Raw genomic sequence first — 25,967 nt, 5'->3', positions numbered from 1 at the left:
GTAGTTTCTAGTTAGGTATAATTTACGAGTATTTTGCACACAAAGTAATACTATTTTTTGTTTGTTACTTATTTGGGTATTTAGATTTACCTTTACTTGTATGCTTGCGCCATCTTCAAATATTACTTATGCATGCAAAGTAACGATTTTACACACTAAATACGAGTACTCTCTTATCTGTAAAATATCGAGTTACAAACGAGTATTCGATAACTAATTATTGCTTTCCATTTAAGTTTCACGGATTTTTAATGCTTATAGTTTTAGCGTATTGTATCATTATCGCTACATTGCGTTTATAAATATTTGTATGTAGGTATGAGTGCACTTAACGAGCAGCGTCGCAGTGCTATCGTGGTTTTCGTAAGTCTATAATTCGAGATTGTAAAAATATTAAAAATAATCAATAATTTACTACACACTAAGGTAACAAACAAAACGAAGAATTCATGCAGTTACATAATTCATCTGAGAACTGGGTGGAGTGGAGGACATATAATAACGTTAGCGTCAGGCGGCTGGTCAAATGAAGATGTGAAATTGCGAGCGCTTAATAGGAGCTTCATGTTAGGGACCATCGGTTAAGCCGCTGTAGAACAATGAAAGCGCTCGCATACCAAAAAGTTGTCGCAAAACTTCTACTGTAGCCTTGAGCTTTGCTTAATCCTTGCATTTCGGTGGCTGCCGAACTCCGACTGCTGCGCGCTGCGCCTTCGATGATATTATTGTTGTCCATTTCATGAAGCACTGGCAGCTCAAGGTCCGATTGCCCAATACTCTCTGCAACAAATATGCGTTGTTTTGGTTTACAGTATTTGTGCTTCTTATAGGACTTTGTTATGTTTATGCTGTATCCCTCGAGGTACTCCGAGCCCTGCAATGGAAAACATAAATAAATGAAAGTAGCACACAAGGTTCGCAAAAAAAGAAAAAATATCATTTGGCTATGGAAGAGAAATATAATAAATTACAGCATTAATTAAAATACTTTTGTATGGAATACGAAATACGGATGAGAGGGAAAATTTCAGTTTCGCTATTGTAACCATTTATGATGTCAGATTTGCAAAAGCAGCATAAATAAATGAATAAAAAGTGTAATCAAATAAGTGACAACCTGAGATTTTATACCTAACCAGTAATTGATCCGAAAACGGAGAACGACGGCAATTAATTTTTTGTTCGCAATATGTTGAGACTGGAATCAAATTAAAGCTGAGTGAATTGCTTGGATTTCGTATAAAACTCTTTACAAACAAAGCACCCGTTAAAAACAAAATAATAAATAATAAAAGTATGTATAGAAATGAGATTACTGAAGGAGCAAAAGCAGAACGCCAGTAAAATAAAATCAAACATTATTGGCACTCAATGGAAGAAAAACATTACTTAATTACTCGACTCCATAAACGAGTTAGATTTTAATTTTTCGAATTTTGATTATGTACCTGCAATTTTCAATTTTAGTTATAAGTATTCAATGAAGATTGATAAGTTGTTTTGGATTTTATTTTATTTACTTTATTTATTTCTTTAGTATTTAAGTATTTATGACTGACGAAAAATTCTTATGTGATAAATGCAACAAGTGGTCATTAAGGAAGTATGTGTGTGATAAAAATAAATAAAAAAATTTATTTGTAAGAGTATTATCTTCTTATTTCATCTTAAGTATGGTACAAAGGCTTTCCATTTCACTTAAAAAAGATTTTAAAAACTATTTACAGCAATTGACTGGTTGTTGATCGTAACACGGATGTGATGATTCGACCCCTGGCCTCGTCGCTGCCTTAAACGCCACTAATGGTCAGATAGTATTATTGACTTACTGTTTGATATTTCCGTGAATCTTGGAAGACCCTTTAAATAAATATATTTGTTTGTTTATTACACGTTCCTCGCACCGGTTTTTTGTAATACTTAAAAAACGTGTACATTGGTAAACCTTTATTTTCTCTGTGATGTAAACAATTGAATGCCGAGCTGATACATTTTTTTGGGGTCGGTTAAAGCATCCTATTTGATATGCGTTTTTTATTTAAGTCAATTATTGCCGTTTGCCAATTTTTTCCGTTTCCGTAAACATTTTATTATTATTTGTTGAATCTGACATTTTTTCCAATTTGGTGAATTCATCGTTTAAAAACTTGTTTTGTTAGTTGGTTAAAATATTTATAATATTAATATTTTCGATAAAACTTTACTTATTTTGAGCCGATGATCAGCTTTGAAAAATATGATGTTTATGCAATTTATAAAACTACAAATGCTGAATAAATCAGTCGATCTGAATTAAAACCAATTTTTCTTTCTACTCCGAAAAATTTGGAAATTCGAAATCAGCTGGTTCAGGATAGAGTAACTAATAAGTTATACAGCCGTATTTGTGCATGTTTGAATATAAAATTGTTTATTGGTTTTTAGCGGAACATCCGAATGTTTAAAGGTCACCGTCAACTCTTCAAACACAGCTATTAAACCGTCACATATGTAGAGTCCGTTTCGTCAGCAGTTGCGGCAAATGGTAAAACTTACAAGTGAGTGGATTGTATGTATTTGTATAGAGAAGACATATTCTACACATTCGCTGCCAGAACGGACGAGAGTCGGACAATTCTCTGCAATTGTTGTACCTCCAGCCCGGTAAAATAACAATGTAAGCAACGCATTCAAAAGTAATTTGCAGCGAATCAAAAATAACTGTTTTCCGTACTGCAACGCTTTCATAATGACATCTCTCCACGTACTAATACCCAATACCACTACGGGCGAAACATTTCCATTGTGCTGGGCTCATGTGTTCATTGGATTCATCCGGTTATGGCGGAAGATGAAAAACGAATGGAATGCACATTTCACCTAATTTCTTTCTGTTGTTTACACAGTCAAAAAAAAAACCAAAAAAAAAAAAAAAAAGATAAAAGAACAATACTTGAAGTTTGTTTGGCCGCTTCTAGAAGAAAAAATGATGAGCATAGAGTGTATATGCAGGCGAGATTTCCTGCTTCTGCTGCAGTGCACCTGATAACTAAAATATTGGCATTTTTGCATTTTTACAATATTGGCTTCCTTTGAGTAGAATTTGGGTGATAAGTTTTAATTCCGAAAAATACTTTCAGTATATTATACATGATTACTACTTTTGTTGCTTTAAAAGCTGCCCAACTAAAAGGACTCTGAGAAGCTACTCTCCGAATCTTGAATGTATGTTCATAGCTATTCGAGTTCAATGCTCTTGGGCTGTAACAACCATTCAGGTTGAGATTTCGTTTACTGTTGCATTGGCAAAATCCTAATTACTGCTCTTGGTTCGAAAAGATGATAAATTACATAATAATTAGAACATCAAAAAAGGCGATTTCAAATGTGGCACAATGTTAAACAAATGCACGGTGTTCAAGTTATTTATTTGTAAATAAAACAAAAACGTATACAATTGTCGAAAACTGCTTTAGGGAGGATGATTACGGAGTCGGGATTTATTCGTTATATGTTTCTATGAGGCCGTTGGCCAACCTAGATAAGCCATAACTTGGAAACTATTTGACAAATTCAAAGTGTATTGTATGGGCTTATAATATGTGGTTAATATACGTAATATATTTAATAAAATCTATAGCCACCATCATTAGCTATAATGGCTTCGAGTCATATGGTTGTTCTGCATAAGTTGTGGAGGTAATCGTGCCCAAATTGACCGAATTTGCCATGATAACTGTTTGATCGTCCACTTTTATTTTCTTAACTATTGCCCAAACATTTTCAATAAGGTTAGCGTCAAGTGAGTGGGAAGGACAATCCAACTCAATCATCAATTCCATTTTGCTGTTTTCCCTCTACACACCTTCAGTTTCGATGCTTGGAATCGTTGTCTTCCTGTAAAATTCAAGATTGTCTAATTCTTCCAAAAATTTTCGCAGCTGACGCTAACAATGCTTTTTGGTAAATTTTATTTATCAAAACAGCATTCAAGTTGGCGGTAAACACAAATAAACGACCAAATCCTTTGTTGGAGAAGCAGCTCCAAATATGAATATTAAGTGGATGCAGTGGATGACCAGAACGGTCATACATAGGTATGTAACTATTCGATCAAAAGGTATTCGTCCGTAAATACTACGTTTGCCCAACCCCGTTCTGAATTGGCCTTAGCCCATGCAACTCTTTCTTCAATGTATGATAATGAGTGTAGCGGTTTTTTTAATGTTCTCTTTTTTCTTTTGCAAGCAAGCGTCCTGAAATCGTGTCTTTGGACGCATTAACACCACTTTTTCTTAAAACTGCCTCAACTTCACCACCGATAAGTTTGGATTAGTCACATTTTTTTTTTTTGGCCTCTAAGGTTGAATTTTGTCAGTCACGATTCTATCAGGCAGCCTGTACTTAATACAAATATTTTTCAACAAATAGAAATGATGATGTGCCTAAAATTAAAAAAAATTCCTTTGGAAACTTAACATAATAATTCAGACAAGTGTGAAAAATTACGAGATTTAACCAATAATTTAAATAATATTAACCAATCACGTTTTCAACAAACTCCATGCACACAAATCGTTCTAATAAATTGTAAGGCAATTTGAAAATGAAAATTGCCAATTTTAGAGTTCGCAATAAAGCAGAAATTTATTTTACGAACTAATGCCATATCGAATGGCTCTTGGCCCCACTTTTAATTAAATGGTAATGCGTTTCTACAGTAAAACTAATATATAAGAATTATTCACGAATATATTGTCAAACAGAGCGAGTTAACTGGATTGTCAGATACGAAAGGTTAGAATTGTTTAAAGATTTTCACATTTAACGGCGATCTTTTTTGCGTTATTATCTTTTAGACAGTTGGCATTAAGTAGTTTTGAAAAGGGATACACAACTTAAACTCAGAAGTTTGCGACCTCGTTCAGATCAGAACTTGTTGGGTATAATTTGCATAGCTTGAAAGCGTTTGCCTCCATTCCAATGCCGAAACATTATAAGGGAGAATGTTTTCAAGTAGCGACAATTCTTTCATTATATAATATTTTTTGTAGGACGACCTAAACCTGTCCAGGAAATATTTATATAAGTATATATATACGCATAAACCCTTTGTTGGGTGTTTGGTCCAGCTACTTCCACAATTTGTGGTTTGCGCACTGATGTTAGAGGTTTAGCATTGCTGCCGCAATTAAACTTCTTCTATCATTCACATATCACAAACACATTCGGCTACGTCGAGTTGAAGGGCGCTGAAAGAGGAGTCACGAGGAGAAATATTTACCGAATGGTATATGTATATATATATATGTACATAGGGACTCATACAAGTATTACATTAAAAGTACATGTGAATGTGTACATACTATCATTTTACTTTCTCAGCCATTAAAGCTTTTGGGTGGGAAATGGGAACTTGATTGTTGTGAGGCAAACGAAGAACGAAAGCAGTAAAGAGTCTTGCGTTTCAGCCGCAATAAATTGGCTGTACTTTATAAAGCTTGCGGTTTTCTTTTCGCAGCGTCTGCAAAGTTCTCGTGCACTATTTGTGCTATTTGAAATCTTTCAAACTTTTTTGTTTCAATTTCCTTCGTAAATTTACTATTGCCTCATGCGCAAGTGTAATAAAGCATTGAAAACTGTGGACTGAACGCAGTAAAATACGAATTGATGGAAGTAAAAGTTGCAAGAAATGTAGCGAATTATCTTCGCTTGAGTAGAAATTTGCAAATGCAATTCCGAACTGGAACTATTTTTACTATACTTTACTAAACGAGGTGTAATAGTTTTTAAATTGTAACTCCAGGTTCGTGAGGGAGTGAATAAATAGAAAAAATGTCATAAACACTTTACTGAAACTTCACAATTGTGTGTTCACTCATATATCTGTTTGTTTTTTCAAACTATTTTATTTTTCCTACTATCGAAAAAGTACCAGTGCTTCGTGCACTTTCAAGGGTTTCAATTGGTAAAATAAAAATAGAAGCGAAGAAAGAACTTTTACTTTGTTACTCTGCCTACGCAATTGGTAAAGTAAATAGAGGCGTAGAAACAATAATATTTCCTATCCATTTCTGATTTATTTTCTATGTAGTTTTTTACTTTATAAAAATATTTGCCTGGTTTTCCTCCGCCTTTCTCTTATTAAAATCATTTGCCCTGTTTTTTATAAAAAGCTTTCCTTTTACTGTACTCATGTCTACAGATTTTCATCAATATTGCAATAAATTTGTTAAAGTAGTCCACACAACTTATACAGCGACGTAATTTTTTGACGTAAACTTAAGTGTTTACGATTACTTATATTCCTCTACATATAGCATACTAGCGTTAGACTTGTGAGTCTGAAGTGTTTTGTATTGATATGAAAGATTATTCTCGCTTTGGAAATGAATAACCCTTTTTATTCCCTCCCAGAGTAGAGCTGCCCACGTCATCAGACATCTCAGATAACGAATATTTGGGCGACGTTTAGCGGGAAGTGGAAGAGATATATTCATCGCACTGTGCAGCTTCTCAGAATCAAGTAGGTAGGTGGTATGGTTAAAGTACCATTCTGGCACTCCCCAAGTAGCACTCAATCGTCGTTTTTAGACCATTATGAGACCTACAACAGGCATATATCTACACCCAAATATGGAGAAGATTGATGGGATTTAGGTTGGCGCACTGCCTCAGGCTGTCGAAGAAGAACCCAGGAACCTTAATCGTCTAGCTGCCCAGTCCGAACATTTAAAGAGAAAGTGTTTAACAGACTCCTTTTCTGAAAGGCGTCCACAGCTTCTGGATTGGGGATTAAATGCTAAACCTTGCTTTTCTGCGTGACCAATGACCGGTAAACACAGCTACGAGTTTGGGACTTGAATGGCGTGGAGTCCCCAGGACTTTTTGAGTCCTGCGTCTATAGTACTGACGCCAAAGGGTTTTTGAAGTAGCACATGAAGAAATGGACTTTCCTGAGAAATAAGTTGTGCAATTCCCCTTTAATAGCAGTCAGTGGGAAGCCGTTAACGGGGCAGCAGATCTCTAAGACCAATTCAGGAAAGGTAGGTAGGTAGGTTTGGCAGCCCCATCACACATAGGGACAACGATGTCACTTAGACCACGGAATGGGTCCGTTGTGAGCCGCGGGGCTGGGCTACATTTCCCTTTCCATATTGAACCATCCTGAGCTTTTGACAAAGCGTAAAAGGTTGTTGATACCTAAAGTGTATAGATTATCTATATTCGTTAAGAAGTAGGATTTTAAAAATCGGTTTCTGCTTCTGGCTAGAGCCGGGCATGTGCAAAAAAGGTGTTGAATTGTTTCAAATTCCTCCTCATTTCTGCAGCTACGACAGAAATCATGCGTGTATACGCCTAATCTCCTTGCATGATTTCCTATGAGACAATGTCCTGTGAGGGCCCCTACTAAGGTCCTGATTTGAAGTCTACTCAGTTTTATAATACTCTTGGACAGACGTAAATTTAGCCTTGGCCACGTTTGCCTAGCAATTTCGCAGGTGTTAGCGCTAATCCATCTCTGATTTGCAGAATTGATTAGTGCGTCCTTAATGAGAAGCTTACAAGTTGCGAGAGGTATCTCCATAAAATTACTTATGTCTGGTATACAGGTACTTTCTCTTGCAAGTTGGTCTGCCCTACAGTTCCCTGGTATATCTCTGTGGCCTGGGACCCAGCATAATATTATACGATATTGTTTGGCCATCTGATTTAGAGATTGGCGACAACGTAAGACACTCCTTGATGTTGTTTGGAATGCATCCAGGGCTCGTAGGGCAGCTTGGCTGTCTGATAGAATGCAGATATCCGTTGATGATATTCTGCTTATCTTTAATCATTTTAAGGCTTCATGAATAGCGTTTATTTCCGCTTGAAAAACGCTACAGTGATCCGGTAATTTAAAGGATTCACTAATAGAAAGCTCTTCGCAAAATAACCCTGATCCTACACCGGTGTCCATTTTGGATCCGTCCATGTAGATCTTAACGGGTGTGTTGGGTGTTGGATCTTCTTCAAGCCATTCCAGTCTAGAAGGGATTTTCATTAGGAAATTCCTTTCGAAGCAAAGAATGGGAGGGTGATAATCACAGTCACTGGGTATATCCGTGTAGGAGTCTAAAATGGTTGAATGTCCATGTGTGACAGTTCTCCATTGTGAGCTCGCTTTGAGCCTTAAAGCGGCGCAGGCCGCTGAGTATTTGCAGAAGAGATCTAGGGGTGGCAGATGTAGCATGATGTCCAAAGCCATGGATGGCGTGGTTTTCATGGCGCCACATATTGCTAGTTCCGCTGATCTCTGCACCTTATTCAATAAATTAGAATAGGTTTTTTTCTGCATAGCACACCACCAGAAAACATTTCCATATATGTAGAAGAATGGGTCTGACGACAGTAGTGTAGAGCCAATGAGCAACTTTAGGTTTAATTCCCCAGTTCTTACCTAAAGCTCTCTTACAGGCATAAAAAGCTAGGTTCGCTTTCCTGACTCTTTCTAAGGTGTTTGACTTCCAAGTCAGTTTCCTATCTATGTCCCAAGTACTTGGTTTCTTCCGAAATCACAAGAGCTTCCCCTTTGAGCATAATTGGACTTAGCTGAGGGATTATGTGTTTCCTAGTGAACAATATGAGTTGTGTTTTGTCTGGGTTGACTCCTAGACCACACTTTCCTGCCCACCTAGAAAGTATATCTAGAGCATTTTGTATTAGGTCTCTTAATGTAGATACAAATTTACCAGAGACAGCAATAACAACATCATCGGCGTAAGCTATCACCTTACAGCCCACCGATTCCAGTATTAACAGAAGTTTATTTACAACTGCGTTCCATAAAAACGGTGAGAGGACTCCACCTTGCGGTGTACCTCTACTTACCAATCTCCTGAGCACCGATTCTCCTAGTTCCGCTTCAATGATTCTGCTATTTAGCATTTTGCCAAAGAAGCCTACCAAGCCCGGTTCTACCCTAAGATCAGTGAGTGCTGTAGGATTGGCCCCCCCCCCCCCCCCCTTCAACATTGTTAAAGGCCCCTTCAATATCAAGGAAAGCGGCTAAAGTAAATTCCTGTTTGTGCAGTGAACTCTCTGCCGTGTAAATAAGGTTATGTAGAGCTGTCTCTACCGATTTCCCTTTCGTGTAGGCATGTTGTGAAGTAGAGATAAGATTTCAATCTATAGCTTAAGTGAAATTCTATCAACCTCTCCAAAGTTCTCAATAGGAAGGAGGAGAGAGATATCGGTCTTAAGTCTTTTGGATGGGTATGTGAGTTTCTACCAGCTTTTGGAATGAAAACAATTTTGACTTGTCTCCACCTTAGAGGTATATCACCGTAGAGAAAGCAACCTTTGAAGATTGCTAGTTGCCCGTGTGCTAGATATCCGGTGGCCTTTTGCAGTTCCACCGGGTAGATACCATCTGGGCCCGGTGATTTAAAAGGTTTAAAACTTTCAATCGCCCATAAGAGCCGATCCTCAGATATAGCATCTATTCTGACTTCACGACAGTGTACTGTATCTTCCATGTCATGCCCAGTAATGTCTGAGCAGCCTGGAAAATGAGTGTCGAGTAAAAGTTCTAGAGACTCTTTACTGGTTGTAGTGAAAGTACCATCACTTTTCTGTAGCAGTTCCCAATTTTGAGGGCTTCCCACTAAAATCTTACGAAGTCTGGAGGCCTCAGTTGCCCCCTCAGAGCATCTTTATAGCTTTTCCAATCTTCATCGAGACGTGTTTTCTTTGCCTCATTAAAAGCGCTTTTGCTTGTTTTTTGAAGCTTGCTTAGTTCAACCGTCCACCACTTAGGCTTGGGTTTACCCCTCAGTCTCTTCGAGGAGAGGAAATGATGGGATGATGAGGGTTAAGGATTAACAGGTACGACGGTACGGTGATCTTCATATGGTAATTGGATGGCCACCAATTTTGCCATGAAGCGGGTGGATGGCTAGCCAATCCTCATATGGAGCTTCCCTCTTAGTTCGTGTTGGGTTGGTCCTCATGATATGGGGGTCAAACCAGCACTTAAGCCTCATCCCCGCGACAAGGAGACCAACATGATGAGGCCAATTCAGGCAAGTTCATCAGCAATTTCATTTCCTATGTTCTGGAACCCAAATCAGAGAAATGGTACCTACACATCCAAGAGATGTAGTCTCATCCTTACAGGAGTTTACCAGTTTGGATCTACACCATGACCTCGTCAGAGCCTTGATCTTGGCTCGACTATCAGAAAAAGGGTTGTTGCGAGACTACCATTCGGAATGCGGAGTACGTTCCTTCAAACCCCAATTGCGGATAGATAGATCTGTACAAAGTTTAGAGCAATACGGTATTAACTGCCTAAAAGTGCTATCATGTCCCTAGAGAGATTGCCTCCAGAGGCCAACCTCCTTTAACCTCATCGCACTTTGAGGAGCGATGAAAATAACGTAAAGGTCGATGGGAAGTAAGTGGAACAAGTTCTACTTGCTCCGACGATGTCAATACAAACAGTCGTTTGAATCCTCCCCAGCTTACTGATATTATAGCCCTTTCGAAAATCTTCTCACCAAACTAGGCATCCATATGTTAAAATTGGCTGAACCACTACGTTCTAAGTCCAAAGATGGACCTGTGACTTGAGTCACCAATTTTCGCTGAACATAGATTTGCTGGATTAGAAAGCTATATGTACTATACTTCTTTACCCGATTTGCAATGTGTAGCTTACAATGGAGTTTGGAGTCAAGTATCCCTCCCAGATACCTATCTTGCGATGAAAGCGGGAGAAAGTGGCTATATAAACTGGGAAGTCTAAAGTGTATTTTCTGCTAAATCGCATCAGCTCCGTTTTGTTAGAGTTGACTCTGAGGCCAAACCAGAAACTGAGTACATTGGCTTTTCCAAAATCCCAGCCAAAATCGCTCTCCGAATCAACTTCATCGACTATTTCTCTTGACCTATTAACTTCGTTACTACTTGTATATATGTACATACATTTGTTTGGACAATTGATTTGGCAGTTGTCTGACTCATTTTGACTCAGATGCAATTTTGACATCAGTTTTATCTGAATATCATTAGGGAAGTCCTCGCTAAGATTAACGTCCTGCGGAAATTGTTTTGGAACCAAGCCTATTTCTTGTAGGTTTGTAGATGTCCCGGATTTTCCCCTTGTGACCGGAGATCGTAGTTTTCATCTATAAATGTCTAGACACAAATCCATTATCCTTAACGGTCGCCGATCTGATGCTTTAAGTATTAAATAAGTGAAGACTTGGAAGGATTTACTGTGAGACTTTCTACATTTATTTCAACTAGCTCTTGTACCTTGCATAAGTGAGAAACTTGACCGGAAAGAACATTTCCGCGTAACTTGAATACCATTTAATAAAAGTTTTGCAGAAATAGAACTGTTTTTATGTTGGGATGTTGATACTCAAATATTTCGGTACTTTGATAGATTGGTAGATATTCTTAATCATAATTATTTTTGTTTTGGGATCTCAGAAATATTTGTTTCAGGGCGAATCTATACAAGATAGTGGTACTACGAGAACAACCACATTTACATGTATTTTATGTTTGCAATTTGGCAATTCGTATATCGAAATTTCAATCACATTGTAAACAAATTAAAAATCAGCAATAAATAAGCAGGTCTATTTGACTTTCAAAATATATCTTCGCATGAAAAAAAAGAAAATCAGCTGTTTAGTGATATCACCTTGTATAAATTCGCTTTTATTGGCTATATAAAAGACAAACTTGCGTAATTTGTAGATCACCTTATCAATTCTGGGTTCTGTAATATTTTACTTAGTACATAAAGGGTGTTTGCATGAAGCGGTGTTTGATTTAACCTTTAGTTGAATGCAACAGTTCAATGGTGTAAACGGCTGTCCAACAAATCGCTTTCAAAAAAAATGTTTGCCAGTCAACTTTGAGCCATTCATCTTTTTCTTTGCGCAACTTGCGGTTTGCTTCCAATTTTTACTATGTGCGCGTTATAGTAAAAAATAATAAAATGAATAAAATCAAATTTTTGGAATGCATTACACCAAGCGTTATTATTTCACGTTTTAACGCTATTTCATTATTAAATATAAATAAATTCAACAAGTCGCCTGAGAAAGTTGACAGAGCATAGTTCTAAACTGATGTAGTTGTGATTACACCATTTGAGTGATTAGACTATTTCCAAAGCGAAATGCTTAATTTAGTAGTTTAATTTATAATTGAAAATTCGAAAAAAACCAAAAAATTTTTTGTTCTTTTTTTAAGTTTATATTACATACACATATTACAAGTCCATACCTCTTATTGCGATAACCCTTTATATTTCCAGATATTTTCAGGGTTCTTCAAACCGAGATTTATACGATTGACTTATGTACATAATGGATATTGCTTCAGCAAAAATCTCCCTATTTCTAAACAATCGGTAACCACTATGCCAAAATGTCATAATTACATTCGTACTATTTCTTCTACAATACAGCGCGAATCTGTGACCAGCATTCATTTTGACCAGCGAATGGATGGGAAATCCTCGGTAATTTAGGCGCTGCCTTACTTGAAAGGCCAAATATGAACGGATAGGTCTGGAGAAATATTTCCTGGAAATTAGAGTGAGCCTAACCTAATCTTGATCAACAACAAAGCCTGCTTCCCATACACAGCGAAAAACTGTTCTACAAGTAAATTTAGGTCCGGTTATACTTAATTTTAGATTACCCCTTAAAATCTTAAATTAAGAACATATTTTTGATAGAAAACCTGAATGGTGTTTTACAGAGATTCAACCCTACGTTCTCTCCGAATTCCGAATGGTAGTTACGCACCAGCCCTAGAATTCACTTTTGAGGATTTAAGGGTATTTAATAACACATATTTTTTTAATACGAGGCAAGATGGATGAACCTTTAATTCAGTTCAATCGTACAGGCTACAAATAGCAAAGAGTGACTGTAAAAACTAATTACATCCAATAATGCAATTAAATCCTAATAGGCGGAATTTAAAAGATTAAAAACAGCTGCATTTGAAACAGAAAAGTCCAGAAAGACTTTGTATAATTGACGCTTTATATCCCTTATCGGGAGTTTGGCCGAGCTCCTTCTCCTATTTATGGGGTTTGAGGTTGGCCATTGTCTGCCGAAGAGCGAACGCATTAGAAAAATTTGTTGTATCAATTCTGGTTTCATGACCGAAGATTCGAATCTGGGCACTTCCGAATGGTGGTCACGCATAAGGCCATTCAGCTATGCCAGCCGCAAATAAACGGTACATCAAAAGTGGCTCGTGGTACGGTACATCAAAAGTGGCTTTTTTTATGTCATTATTTGTCAAGTAGACAGATGTACAATTTTACACAATAGATCAATGCGCTAGAAGCCGCCAAGTGTACGCCAACAATGTGGTATTTACCGCACTTAGCAGTTGCTAATCCCAACAAGCCGGGTAAGTTGCGCATGGTTTTCGACGCCGCCGCTGAGGTGAGCGGATCTCCCTAAATTCGCAACTGTTGAAGGGCCCCCAGGAATATCGGTCCTCGCCAGCAGTATTGTTTTTTTTCATTTTCGTGAAGGTGCGGTCGCCGTTTGTGGAGGCATCAAAGATATGTTCCACCAGGTACTTATATAGGAAGATGATAGATGTGCTCAAAGATACTTTTGGCGCGGTGGTGATGCTACACGCGCACCGGATGTGTACGAGATGCAAGTAATGACCTTTGGTTATGCTTGTTCACCGTGTCCTGCTAATTATTTCAAGATGATTAACGCGTTGGAGCATCAAAGTGGCTCCATCCCCCGTGCTGTGAAGGCAATATTGGACTATCGGAGGAAGAAGCGATCGCTGTGTTGAGACATGTACAAACGATTCACAGGAATGCCGGGTTTGAGCTTTGTGGTTTGACATCTAATTCATCGACCTTAGTATCTGCACTTGGTGGTACTGATGATACACGAGCGATTGCCAGGAAAGAGAGCCCGCTGGTCGAACGGGTACTTGGTTTGTTTTGGCAGTCGTCATCAGATCGTTTTGGATTCAAGTTGAAATTCCTTAACATCGATGCAGCAGTGGTGAATGAAGCAGACGCCACACTAAAAGAAAACTGCTAAGCATCGTCATGTCAATTTTTGACCCTTTAGGACTGCAATTTTGTGATTGGTGCCAAGCTACTTATGCGCGAAGTGTGGAAACATGAAATCCGTTGGGACGAGGTATTGCCAGACACCATCAATGCCGCGTATGAGAAGTGGCGTAAACAATTATCAGCAGTCGACTACTGCTATATACCTCGCTTTTATTTTCGGAATAGATCACCTCATAACCTGCAGCTCCACGTATTTGTAGACGCCAGTGAAGATGCCTTCGCCGCCGTTGCCTATTGGAGATGTTAAAACTCATTGGTTGAAATTGAAGTAGTACTCGTATCTGCAAAGTCAAATTGTGCGCCAACAAAGACCCTTACTGCACCACGGCTTGAACTTCAGGCTGCGGTTTTGGGCACTCGTCTTATGGTCAGCCTTCGTGAAGAGCACTCCGTCGTCATCGAGAACTGCGTACTATGGAGCTACTCAAAGACTGGGATCAAATGGATCCTAAGCGAGCATCGGCGTTACAAGCCCTTTGTGTAGCACAGGGTAGCAGAGATTTTGGCCACCACAAGCATAAAAATTGGAGATGGCTGCCCACTACACAAAATGTAGCTGACGAAGCTACACGTGCAAATGATCACATCGATTTTAGTATAGTTTAGTTTCTACTGGAGGAAGAGCATGACTGACCTTCTGAAGACGTCACCGTTATTAGTTATGATGAATCTCATGAAGAACTTCGCCCTAAATTTGCCTTGGTCATTGTGAGTTGTAACTTTTGTAATTTTAAAAAATTTTCTCAACTGCTTGGGTTTTGCATTTCATCGACAACCTCCGTTGCCGTATTCAGCCAGACAGATGCTATGGTTTGACTGCGAAGGAGGTTTTGAAAATGCCAAATGTCTTTTATACCGCATGGTACAGCGCGAGCTTTATGCTGAGGAGTTTCAATCCATTGAGAAGGGTAATGGAATTGCTCGTAATAGCACGCTGATACAACTTTCGCCGTACGTGGACGAGGAGGCCATTCTCCCTGTGAAGGGACGCATCGACGCTGCCAGCTGGCTTCCAATTAGCACGCGACGTCCCATTATTTTGCCGCCTGGACATGCCTTTACAAAACTCCTGATACTGCACTATCATATCATTATGTGCCACCAGAACCTCGAAGCAATAATTTGTAGCATTCGCCGCAGCTTTTGGGTGCCTCGTCTAAGAAACCTGTTGCGCAGCGTGGTCACCAGTTGTGCTGAGTGCCGAGTGAACAAGGCAACACCAGTAGCTCCATTAATGGGTCCGCTTCCTATGGATAGGCTCACTCCATAAGTGCCGGCATTTAGCTACACGGGACTCGCTTATTTTAGCTCAGTAACCGTTACTGTCCGGCGCAGCATTGAGAAGAGATGGGTAGCGCTTTTTACCAGCTTGACTGTGCGAGCTGTGCACCTGGAGTTGGCTCTTGATTTAAGCACTGATTCGAGCATTATTGCTATACGCAGTTTCATAAACCGACGTGGTGTGCCCATACGTATCAGATCTGACAATGGAAGGAATTTCGTGGGTACCGATCAAGAGGCAAAGCGATTCGATGAAGTCTTTGATTGCGTTCGTCTGCAAAATGAATTATCGCAGAAGGGTGTCGCCATTAATCTAGCGCCATTTAATCCAGCACAAGGTGGTGCCTGGGAGAGAATGGTGCAGTCAGGCGTGTGCTCGGTTATATGTACTTTGAAAGAAGTTGTGCCAAAGGAGCATACCATGAACAGTTTCCTTATTGAAGCGGAAAACGTCGTCAATTCTCGGCCGCTGATCCATTTGCCACTGATGACGAAAATCCACTGAAACCTAATGATTTCCTACTGGGGTTAACAAATCCTGCACATACTCCTATTATAGACAACGACCCAGAGAAAACTTGTGTTCTGCGCCAGCAGTGGCATATTGCTCGTCAATTGAGGGATCATTTCTGGAGAAGGTGGATAAGGGAATACCTCTCAACGTTGACTCGCCGTGTGAAGTGGTGCTAACGACCGAAGCCGTTGCAAGAAGGGGACCCAGTATTCATATGTGATCCCAATATTTCCCGTAGGGAATGGTGTTGTGGCAAGGTCGAGCGAGTGTACCCCGGGGCTGATGGTGAAGTGCGGCGTGCAGACATACGAAGTGGTGTGAAATGACGTGCAGTTTCAAAGCTTGCCGTATTAGACGTTGATGGTGGTGAATCAGGGTGATTCACCGGGGTAGGGATATTGCGGAGTCCCGCTTATTTAATTTATTTTAAGTTATTTGTCTTTATGTTTTATTTTTGTAAATTTGCCGTTTTCATTTCTCCACCTTATGTTATTCGTCGTTTGTTATTGTAAATTTGCTGTTTCTTATTTCCCCAGTTTATATATAACCACCGTTTTGTAAACCGGGATGCGTTTCTCCACTTTTCTGGCTGCTTGTATTAATGTGCGGTAAGTGCAATTGGTGAAACCGTTTACCTAAAATTGTATATAAACAGGACGAGAACATACTTTAAGCAGTCGCCGGTCAGCCAGGAAGGTGGAAGAACGCTTCGCGAAATAAATAGAACTAAGCGAAGTTGAAAAGATTGGATCTTGTTAAATTCACGCACTGGATCGGCGACACTTATTATGAAAGTGGTGAAACTTTAAAATTTATGCACCAGATCTAAATAAAAGTTAAGGATATACAAAACCTTGATTCGCTCCGTGCTTAATTATGGACGCTAAAAACTACTGACATTAATCAGCTAATGGTACCTATCTAATAGCATTTCCTTTCAATTCCTACAGGACTGAATGTATTTCGAAATTTCAAATTCAAAACTAAATAAGTATGAACAATGTACGCTAAAATCAAAAATACGCGCCTTTATTTAAGAACAATTAGGCTTAATATAAGAACGCCCCAATCTTAATTCAAGAGCGATTAATCTGAAATTTAAAACTTTTGCTCTTAAAAGTAGACCGAAACAGTCTTAAAATCAGGCAGCCTCAAAATAAGATTTGCGCTCTTGTTTTAAGAATTGTTCAGCTTATTAGGCTTTCATACACGAATGGACTTGTATTAGGTCGCTTTCCCCTGTGTGTACGAGTATACTTCGTAGGGTTGGCGCTTGTATGGATGGAGGTGAGCCGGGCTGTTTTCAAGATTTCTGTTTTATGTGAGGTAGGCGAGGTGGAGGCCCGATTTTACTAATTGTTAAGTGAAAATAATTGCAATATGCGTAACAAAGTGGTTGATTAAATGATTGAATTTCCTTCTTTAACACAATATTAGAAGCAAAGACGATTTCGAATAAAGATCAGAAAGCACTAAGAGCTTTTGAGAGAACTATTTTCAGAAAATTAAAAAGGGCAACCGTAAACACTATAGAAACAGCATAGATCTATTTTACAAAACTTTTCAACGTCCCAATTTACCTGGAAGGTCAATAATGAAACAATATGTATGAGCTTATATTAAAGCCAATTTTTTCTACTTACGAGTATAGCCAATTATTAATACATTATAAGGAAAATATCGAATACTTACGGGTACAACGTGATTTTTCGCACCCCAGCAAAGAGGTTTAAAGGATCCACTTCTAGTTGCCTCTTGAAACTCGTCGAACTGATTTTGCCAGTCATAGGATATTAATCGTGCTTCCAGTGTCATGCCAGCAAATTCTGGAGGTGCGGAAATTAAAACGGGATTCGAGTCACTGAAATATTAAAATAGTACTATAATTTAATAATAATTTAATTTAATACTAATGTGAGTGCTATTATTCATTACTACTGTTTTATTTACGGCTGCTTTTCTTAAAGAATAATTCTTCCAGTTTAACGCCACCCTAAGCGGCAAATGGTTTACCATTGCATGCATAGTAGTTACAGTTATTATAGGCTTTTAACTTCAAATTAAAGTTTTTTTAATTTCAAATTAAATTTTTTTAAAAGCAAATTAAGTTTTTTTTATTTCAAATTAAATTTTCTTAAATTGAAATTAAAGATTTTTGATTTCAAATTAAAGTTAATTAATGTAATATTGAATATTTACAATAAAAAGTGAATACTAAAAAGAGTAAGAATCAAAAAAAGTTAAATAAAGCAATTTGGACAAAGCATTTAATGCAACGGTTGTTCTGCTACAGCCAGCGGTAGTTTCCTAGCCATGTCAACGTAATAATTGTTGCAATCAGTACAAGTAACAGTGGTCATTGATTCTTCAATAATCTGTACCAAATTTTGATTATTTTGTGGATCGGCCAGTAAATTTCTTGCAGACAATTTTATTTTTGAAAAAACCGTTTCTATAGGATTTAACATGGGGGAATATGGTGGTAGCAAAATTAACGTATGATTAATCTCACTAATCTTTTAGCGTACTTCCCGAGTTTTATGGATTCTGGCATTGTCCAGAACCAACCATGCTTCTTCGATGTTACTTTCAGCAAGTTTATTAAATAATCCAACAAGAAATGTAATAAAAACTGAATTTACTGTTGAGTTAGAATGAGAATTACTTGAGAATGTATAATATCATTTAAATTCATGGCTAAAATTAATGAAACATTTCTTCCTCCTGTTGTTGGAACTATTACATGGACTGCAGTATTTATCCTCGATCGAGCTTTATTTCTGCGAAGATGATAGTAGAAACAGGATTCATCAATAAAAATTATGTTCTCATTTGTTTGTGGAGCATTTTGTGAAAAATTTAGTGCATAATTTTTGCGTTGTTCAATTGTTGAATTGTTCTTAATGTTATATTTAAAGCTTTTAATGTAGTAAATACCGTTGTTGTGGTCATGTTAATTGATTGATGCTATTTTCAAAAATTTTTGTTTTTTATATTTTTTAAAGTAGTTGATGGATTTTCTTCAATTAATTTCCCCACATAGTTTAAAATCTCCTCACTTAGTTTAACATTGCTTGTCCCACCAATATTTCGTCTAATTATCTCACATCCAACTTATACCTTCTAATTATAGAAGTGGCTGTGTTTCTATTAATTCCAGCTAATTCTGCTGACTCTGCAATAGCTTTACCTTCTTCATAGCATTTGATTTTGATAATACTCGTCAATACTCGTTTTAACATAATTTCCCCTGCGGTTTCAGCAACCAGGAATAGGTAATTTCTCTTCATTTTCTAAATTGTCATCAGCAGAATCTTCTGTGACCTGAATTATTCGCCGATAATGCCGTTTATTTACTTCTTCAGGTGATGTATTGGTGTTCATTATCATAAACTTATTTAAGGGTTTTAAGGATTTTGAATTTCAAATATTTATTTTAAAATAAATAATAATTACACAACAAGAAAAGAAGAGTTTTATTCTGCCTTTACTGCGAATACAAAAGAAGTTTTATTTTGTGATTACTGCAATTGCTAAACTTTAAACAAGTGGAAGTTGGAAAATAATAATTAATTTTCATATCATATTTCTTAAACTTTAATTTGAAATTAAAAATCTTTCATTTGAATTTAAAAAAATGTAATTTGAAATAAAAAAACTTTAATTTGAATTTAAAAACTTATAAAAATTACTTTTTTATGATTTCTGCAAGGTAGAAATGGCGGATATGTTAACTTAATATTTACCTACAGAAAGGGGAGCAAACCTCTGGCTACATTCTCATTCGATGCTTTATTAAAATCGTGTTTATAATTTATTAGATTTATTTAAAGTTTTTTCAAATAGCATGGCTGTAAAAAAATACTAGATGCAGTGAGTAAAAATATTCAACAAAAACACACTAATTTCAAGGTGTCCAGAAAATATTTCTATAATTTTCTTTCTTGGGGCTTGCAGCGTTCTTTTAAATATTGCTTATTGCTTAAAAATGTATCATATCTGGGAACTATTATTATTCCCAGTAGCACAGTTTGAGTACATAAATCACCAGATCGAAAAAATGTTGAAGAATGCAGTACAAAACATTCTAGCGGTTCCCCATGGAAAAGAGGGATATAAAAATTTGACGGGAAGAGGATAAAAAATCTAAAATTTCGACTAGGATCCCAACGTATGTTGTGAAAGAAGAATCTGCTGTGGTGGTTTCGCATGAAGTTGTAAGAAATTTTCTCAAAAAAAGCAAACGCACATCTCAAATTACCCATAAGAAACCACCACTTTCGGTGCCATATATTAAAATAAGCTCATGGTTTGATGCGTTGTACACAGGCAGGCCAATTGATTATTGAATTGCCAAAGCGCGACCGCTATTCGAAACAAGCTTTCTATCATTAAGTATTTTACGCGAACAGTGGGTTTCAAGTCCAAGGCAATAGTATGGGAGTCACGCACAAAATTACTGAAGAAAAATAGTTATTTATGTAAATGTCAGAGAGATGAAAGTTTCTGTTCACTTAGGCAAGATTCTTTTTAAAAATGGAAATATTTTATTTTTGGTATATTACTATATAAGTAGTTTATACACGTGTATATATAAGGATTACGATTTATTTCAAGAGTCAGATTTCAGAAGTTAATCTGTGCAGTTAATTTCCAGGGCGTTAACGATTTTTTTGCCCCAAAAACATAAATAATTTCGCTAATATTCACCTTTGTGGCCTCAATCGTTTCTTGAATGCCCCCATAACATTTATGGAATCTCACAAAAAAATCACGTGGCGGTTTTTTTATTATCAGCCACGTAAATTTTGTTTATTAGTCCGAAGTTCAATTGCAATTGGAAGGGCTAAAGTGAAAAGAGATCAATGTCTGTTTACATAAAGGGTGATTAGATTGGAGGTACTTTTTCCAATACGGTTTTTTTGACAGATCAATCCTGACTACTGTCAAATTAAATACATAATTTTTTTTAGTATTCATTGACATTTCATCATGGTAAGACTTACGCATCAACAACGTTTAAAAATCGTACAATTGCATTACGAAAATCGACATTTGTGAAAAATGATCATCGCGCGCTCAAGTCTATTTATGGTGTTCAGCGATGAGGGCCATTTTTGGCTTAATGGTATTTGGGCTGAACAGCAACCCGAAGCCATTCAAGAACAGCCATTAGATCGATTAAAAACAACCATTTGGTGCGGCCTATGGACTGGAGGAATCATCAGCCCATGTTTCTTCAGAGACGAGGCTGGCGTCAATGTAACAGTGAATGGCGAACGCTATCGCGCCATGATAAACGACTTTTTTATACCGGAAATTTAAATCATTTGGTTCCAACAAGACAGTGCTACTTGACATACCGCCCGTGAAACAAAAGATTTACTGGATCGTCGTTTCGGTAAGCAATTTATCTCTCACCTCGGACCAGTGGATTGACCACCAAGATTGTGTGATATCACACCTTTGGACTTTTATTTTTGTGGGTATGTAAAGTCTGCATGTTTTATGGATGAACTGACTTCGATTGAGGCATTAGAAGCCAATATTATTAAAGTTATTCACGAGATACCGACTGAAGTCCTCCAGCGAGTCATTCAAAATTGGTCTTTTCGGATTGCCGAATTACGGCGCAGTTGCGGCCAACATTTGAAAGAGATTATAAATGTCATGAATAGTTTTACATAAATATAATAAAGATTGCGCAATTAATTTAAATTTTCGTTTTATTTAAATTTAAAATCCGCTACCTCTAAATTGATCATCCTTTACAATTCATCTTGCTTTCGCTTCGGTTTAATGCAATGCGAGAAAATCGAGTGCTTTCAAAGCTTGGGCAGAGAAAGCCTTGACCTTTATTATACATGATAAAGTTAGTTAAGGTTATTATTTACAATAGTAGCACAGTTCATAAATTTATACTTATTAAAATTCAACTCGGGTTCAAAATATTTTGAATAATTATATTTGTTTACTTGTGGTGCCTATCCATTCACGCGAAGAAATCAGATTTGCCTATCTTTACGCTTTGCTTTGAAATTAGCGTTGCTCAACTTTGGATATGTAAACGCCTTCATATAAATGTATGCATTCATAGTCAGTTGCAAGGCGAACCTATTAAAGATGATATCGGTAAATCAGCTGATTTGTTTTTTTCTTTCTGCAGGGCTATGGGACAAATTGACTGTCATATTATATATGTAAATAGGTAAAACCGGCAGTCGGTCTCTAGACCAAGCCACTTAGACCGTTGCCCATTCACTGTGATACCACAGTAGCAGTTTATCTGCTACTCCTCGCTAAACCATTTTGTTTTAAGTGCAAATTTATTGATATGACTGACATTATATTATTTAGAAATCATGAGCCAAAGTGTCTAAACCTAGTGGCATGCCACGCGGGACAGTAACAGAGAAGGTGTCTAACGGTCTCTTCTTCCACCTCATTCCCGCAGCTGTTGCAATAATTGAAAGGAGGTGCGTTCAGTCATTGAGCATGTCGACTTACGAGACAGTGGCTTGTGATTAAAACAACTAATATAGAAAGGTTTTTCTTTGGCCAATTAAGTACCGTCTTTGAGCGACTACCGTCCAATTTGGCCAAATTCTTTTTGTGCATTACATGTCAGACTATCAACCAATCTCGTGTTGGCTGAAGTGGCAATGCTACCTTCACCACGCATTTTGTAGGTTGAAAGGGGTATACCTACAATCTTCATACCAAGAGGGAGGCGAGTGGTAGTCCCCTCTCTCGCTAATTTGTCTGCTTTACACTTCCCTGATATGCCACTATGCCCTGGCAGCCATATCAAATGGATGCGGAGATATTTCGCCATCTCGTTAAGACGCCCGACATTTTCGAGCAATGACAACCCCACCAAGAGACTTAATCGCCGCTTGGCTACCGGAGTAAATATAGATTTTTCTAAATATAGATTTCTCAGACAGCTACCTCATTAGTGGCTAGAATTTTAGCCTTTATACCCTATATGATGATTAGGAAGACGAGCCGACACGCTTACTTTTAGCTTCTTAATGTACACGGCCAACGAAAAACAAAAAAAACAAATTCCTTGGTCTACTGACATCACATTTAATAGATTCGCTCTGGAACATTCAGCTTTTACTGTTTATCGATTTTAGTAGGTCAAAAGGTAAAGAAACCAAGACTGTCACTATACATATATTCACGCACAAAAAAATCAAATCGATAACTAATTATCTATAGCCTAAGAGGCGCAGACGGGATTCAATGATTTTTTTTTGTTTTTACCTAAATAAATCTTTTGTAGACGGTAGGCTATTTGACACCGGCTTAGATTTCATAACCGCCGGATATACTGTATTTTTCCCGTAACTGCTCATAATATTTTTGCACGCATACCTGTCGCCCATAAAAGCGAACTTCACTATTTTACTACTGTTTTATATGAGTAAACTGTCAACAGCAGATGTGTTTAATGGTTTGGTTTTGGTAGCTATACCCGTATACATGCATTCGGATGGGGATGTAAACCAAAGCCAAACTCGGCCGGGCATTTCTTGTACCGCCCACACAATTAGGATAATTAATTTTGTATAAGTCGGTGAGTGCGGTGAAATTCCTGTTTCAATTTATGCATCTCTTTTATTTGTCGCCTGCAAGTTTCGACCATCCACGGTAGGTATGAACGGTGTGCGGCCGTTGCTAAATTCCTCCGAAAGCCGCATACAAATCCCCTTTAATTAATTTATGATTCCCTTCTCTCAATTCGCGCCGCAACCGTAAAATGAAAATAAGAACAAAAAAAAAAAGACAAATATACAAAGTGGTTGTTAGCATACTGTGAAAGTGGGAAGTAATAACTGGCGATGGAATTGGTGACGCTGATGCTTCGGCTTTTGGTAAAAACATACTATTGAATGCCCAACACTTGAAATCGAGTTCCTGATACCCTGGCGCATTTTACTGACTGCTACGCCCTCTTTTGACGGCTTCCACCGTGCTTTCGCAATTCGTTGCGGTGCGAAATAGTAAAATATTGCAGCCGCAGATTGATCCCAATGTGCTTTATCAAATGCATACATAATCTTTGTATATACATACAATACATAGAAATAAACACGGACAAGTAAAATATTATATAAAACTGACGTGGAAGTGGAAGAAGGAAGCTTAAATGGTGAGCTAGTAACACTTTGTGTGAATTCTGAGCGCTTGACTCTCGGTGGTCGCGTGGTTTATTGGTGAGCATAATAATTGGAATAATTTTATGAACGGCAGCTTGTTTAACCATTGTTTTGACCCGTAAACGACACTCAACATGGATGGACAATAATGAAGCGCATCTCTCGCTTAAAGCCTTTGAATTCGTTTGAATGCGATGTGATAGTGCTTGAAAATACATTTATTTTCCACTTTTTCAATACCGGAGCCAGCCATCGTTAGCTATGCCGTATCCGACAAGGGAAATGCAATCGATTCGATTGAATATGTATTCGTATAAGTATATAACTCATTATAATTAAAATTTTGCCAACTGCTAGGAGTACACGCCGCCTGCATAGACGGACAGAGTATTGTGCAGTAACTTTATTCTCTAACCTTTACAAACCTTTGTATAAATAAATAAATATGTACATAAGTATGTATGTATATAAAATCATATGCTGATTCATAGATCATTATAGACTTTGAGGCACAAGCGTCGTTACATACATACATACACATTATAATGCTAGGTGTGTAGCTTTTTGTCGTAGATTGCGAGTTGGCTAAAACATGAACTCATGAATAGTAGATCTCACAGATCTTTTCATACTTGTCCAGCAACGACTTTGATGACGTGGCAGAGTCAGAAGCAGAGCAAAAGTTGTGGGTTGTGGCTTGTACTGAAAGCTTTGTTGTTGCAGTTGCGTAATGATTACTTCTATGGTTATTGCGACTTTCCACCCGGCAATTCAATTGCATTTGTTCATTCGACCATTTACAGCAATATAACTGTACTTGCATGCAGTTACGGTCAAAGAAATGGTGGCGCTTTTTCTATGATAATTGTTTTTCTGAATCCCGTCAGATGATCCCGTCAATTTTTAAGTTGGCCAACAAACTTAGAATTTAATATAAAACTTAACGAATTTAATCTAAGCTGTACGACTGGGTTGATTTTGAGATTTTTTTTTGCGCAAAAATATAAGAAACAAAAATTCACTAAACAATGGTAAGGCAGAAATATGTACTTACATATATACAAATTTATCGCCAAACATGCAAAACACTTGTCTTATTTATGTCTCTCACAAACTAAACATGCTAAATTGCTAAAACCATAAACATATCTTCGATACGAGTGTACCAATATAAAAAAAATAGTAATCTAAAGTTGAATGTACAATTTGGAAATTCACCATATTTTTTTAAAAAACCTCGTATATATATACATATACCTATATCAAGGATGATAGATATCAGGTATGCTCGTTAGGTATGGTGAAAAAAAAATGTTTTTGAGGGAACTTTCTACGGCATTCGTTTTGTGTTTCACTAAGCTAAAGCTAAATTTTGTGAAACACAAAACGAATGACGTCTGTCGAATTCGCTCAGAGCCGAATAACGGTCTGCTGGATAGTACACCTTTAAAAATCTTTTCACCATGTATATATACATATGTATGTATATTGTATGTAAAAGTATATTTTTATGCACAATTTTCTATATTTAATTTAAATAACGTTTTAGGAAAATGCAAAGCAGGTAATGCAGAAATCAATATTACTTCCCGATATATTCAGTGTGCTATTATTTTGACTGCAGCTGTCCTTTTGTGCACATATTATTAGGCCTAAAGCGGTTCGTTGTGGTCTGAATGCTCGTGCAAATATAGCAAGGACTAATAAATAACAAACAGGGTTGCTGGTCAACAAAGCTAATTCAAATTTGCTTGCCACATAAGTTTAATTAAGCAGCAGCAAAACACAAAACAGCAATTAGCAACCAGCTTGAATGATGTTATGTAATGAAAAAATATTAATATGACGCTTGTAACATCAACAGCTTAAACTGTTATTTCGTGGTGGCATT

General features: G+C 37.4%; 1 protein-coding gene across 1 annotated transcript in view; it reads right to left on the bottom strand.

The window, feature by feature from the left end:
- Positions 1-205: 205 nt before the first annotated feature.
- The window catches only part of LOC128861221 (MOXD1 homolog 2), a 171,359-nt gene continuing 145,597 nt past the window's right edge, over positions 206-25,967 (bottom strand). Inside the window, exons 9-10 of the mRNA XM_054099179.1 lie at positions 17,601-17,769; positions 206-874 (exon numbers count right to left, since the gene is read on the bottom strand). Of these exons, the coding sequence (XP_053955154.1) occupies positions 563-874; positions 17,601-17,769 (481 nt within the window). The 3' untranslated portion in view covers positions 206-562. The remainder of the gene's footprint in view (positions 875-17,600; positions 17,770-25,967) is intronic.

The sequence above is a fragment of the Anastrepha ludens genome, chromosome 4 (genome assembly GCF_028408465.1).
Source record: "Anastrepha ludens isolate Willacy chromosome 4, idAnaLude1.1, whole genome shotgun sequence".
Classification (NCBI taxonomy): Eukaryota; Metazoa; Arthropoda; class Insecta; order Diptera; family Tephritidae; genus Anastrepha; species Anastrepha ludens.
Note: the sequence above shows the minus strand (reverse complement) of the source record. Positions and strands in the feature narration are given on the sequence as shown.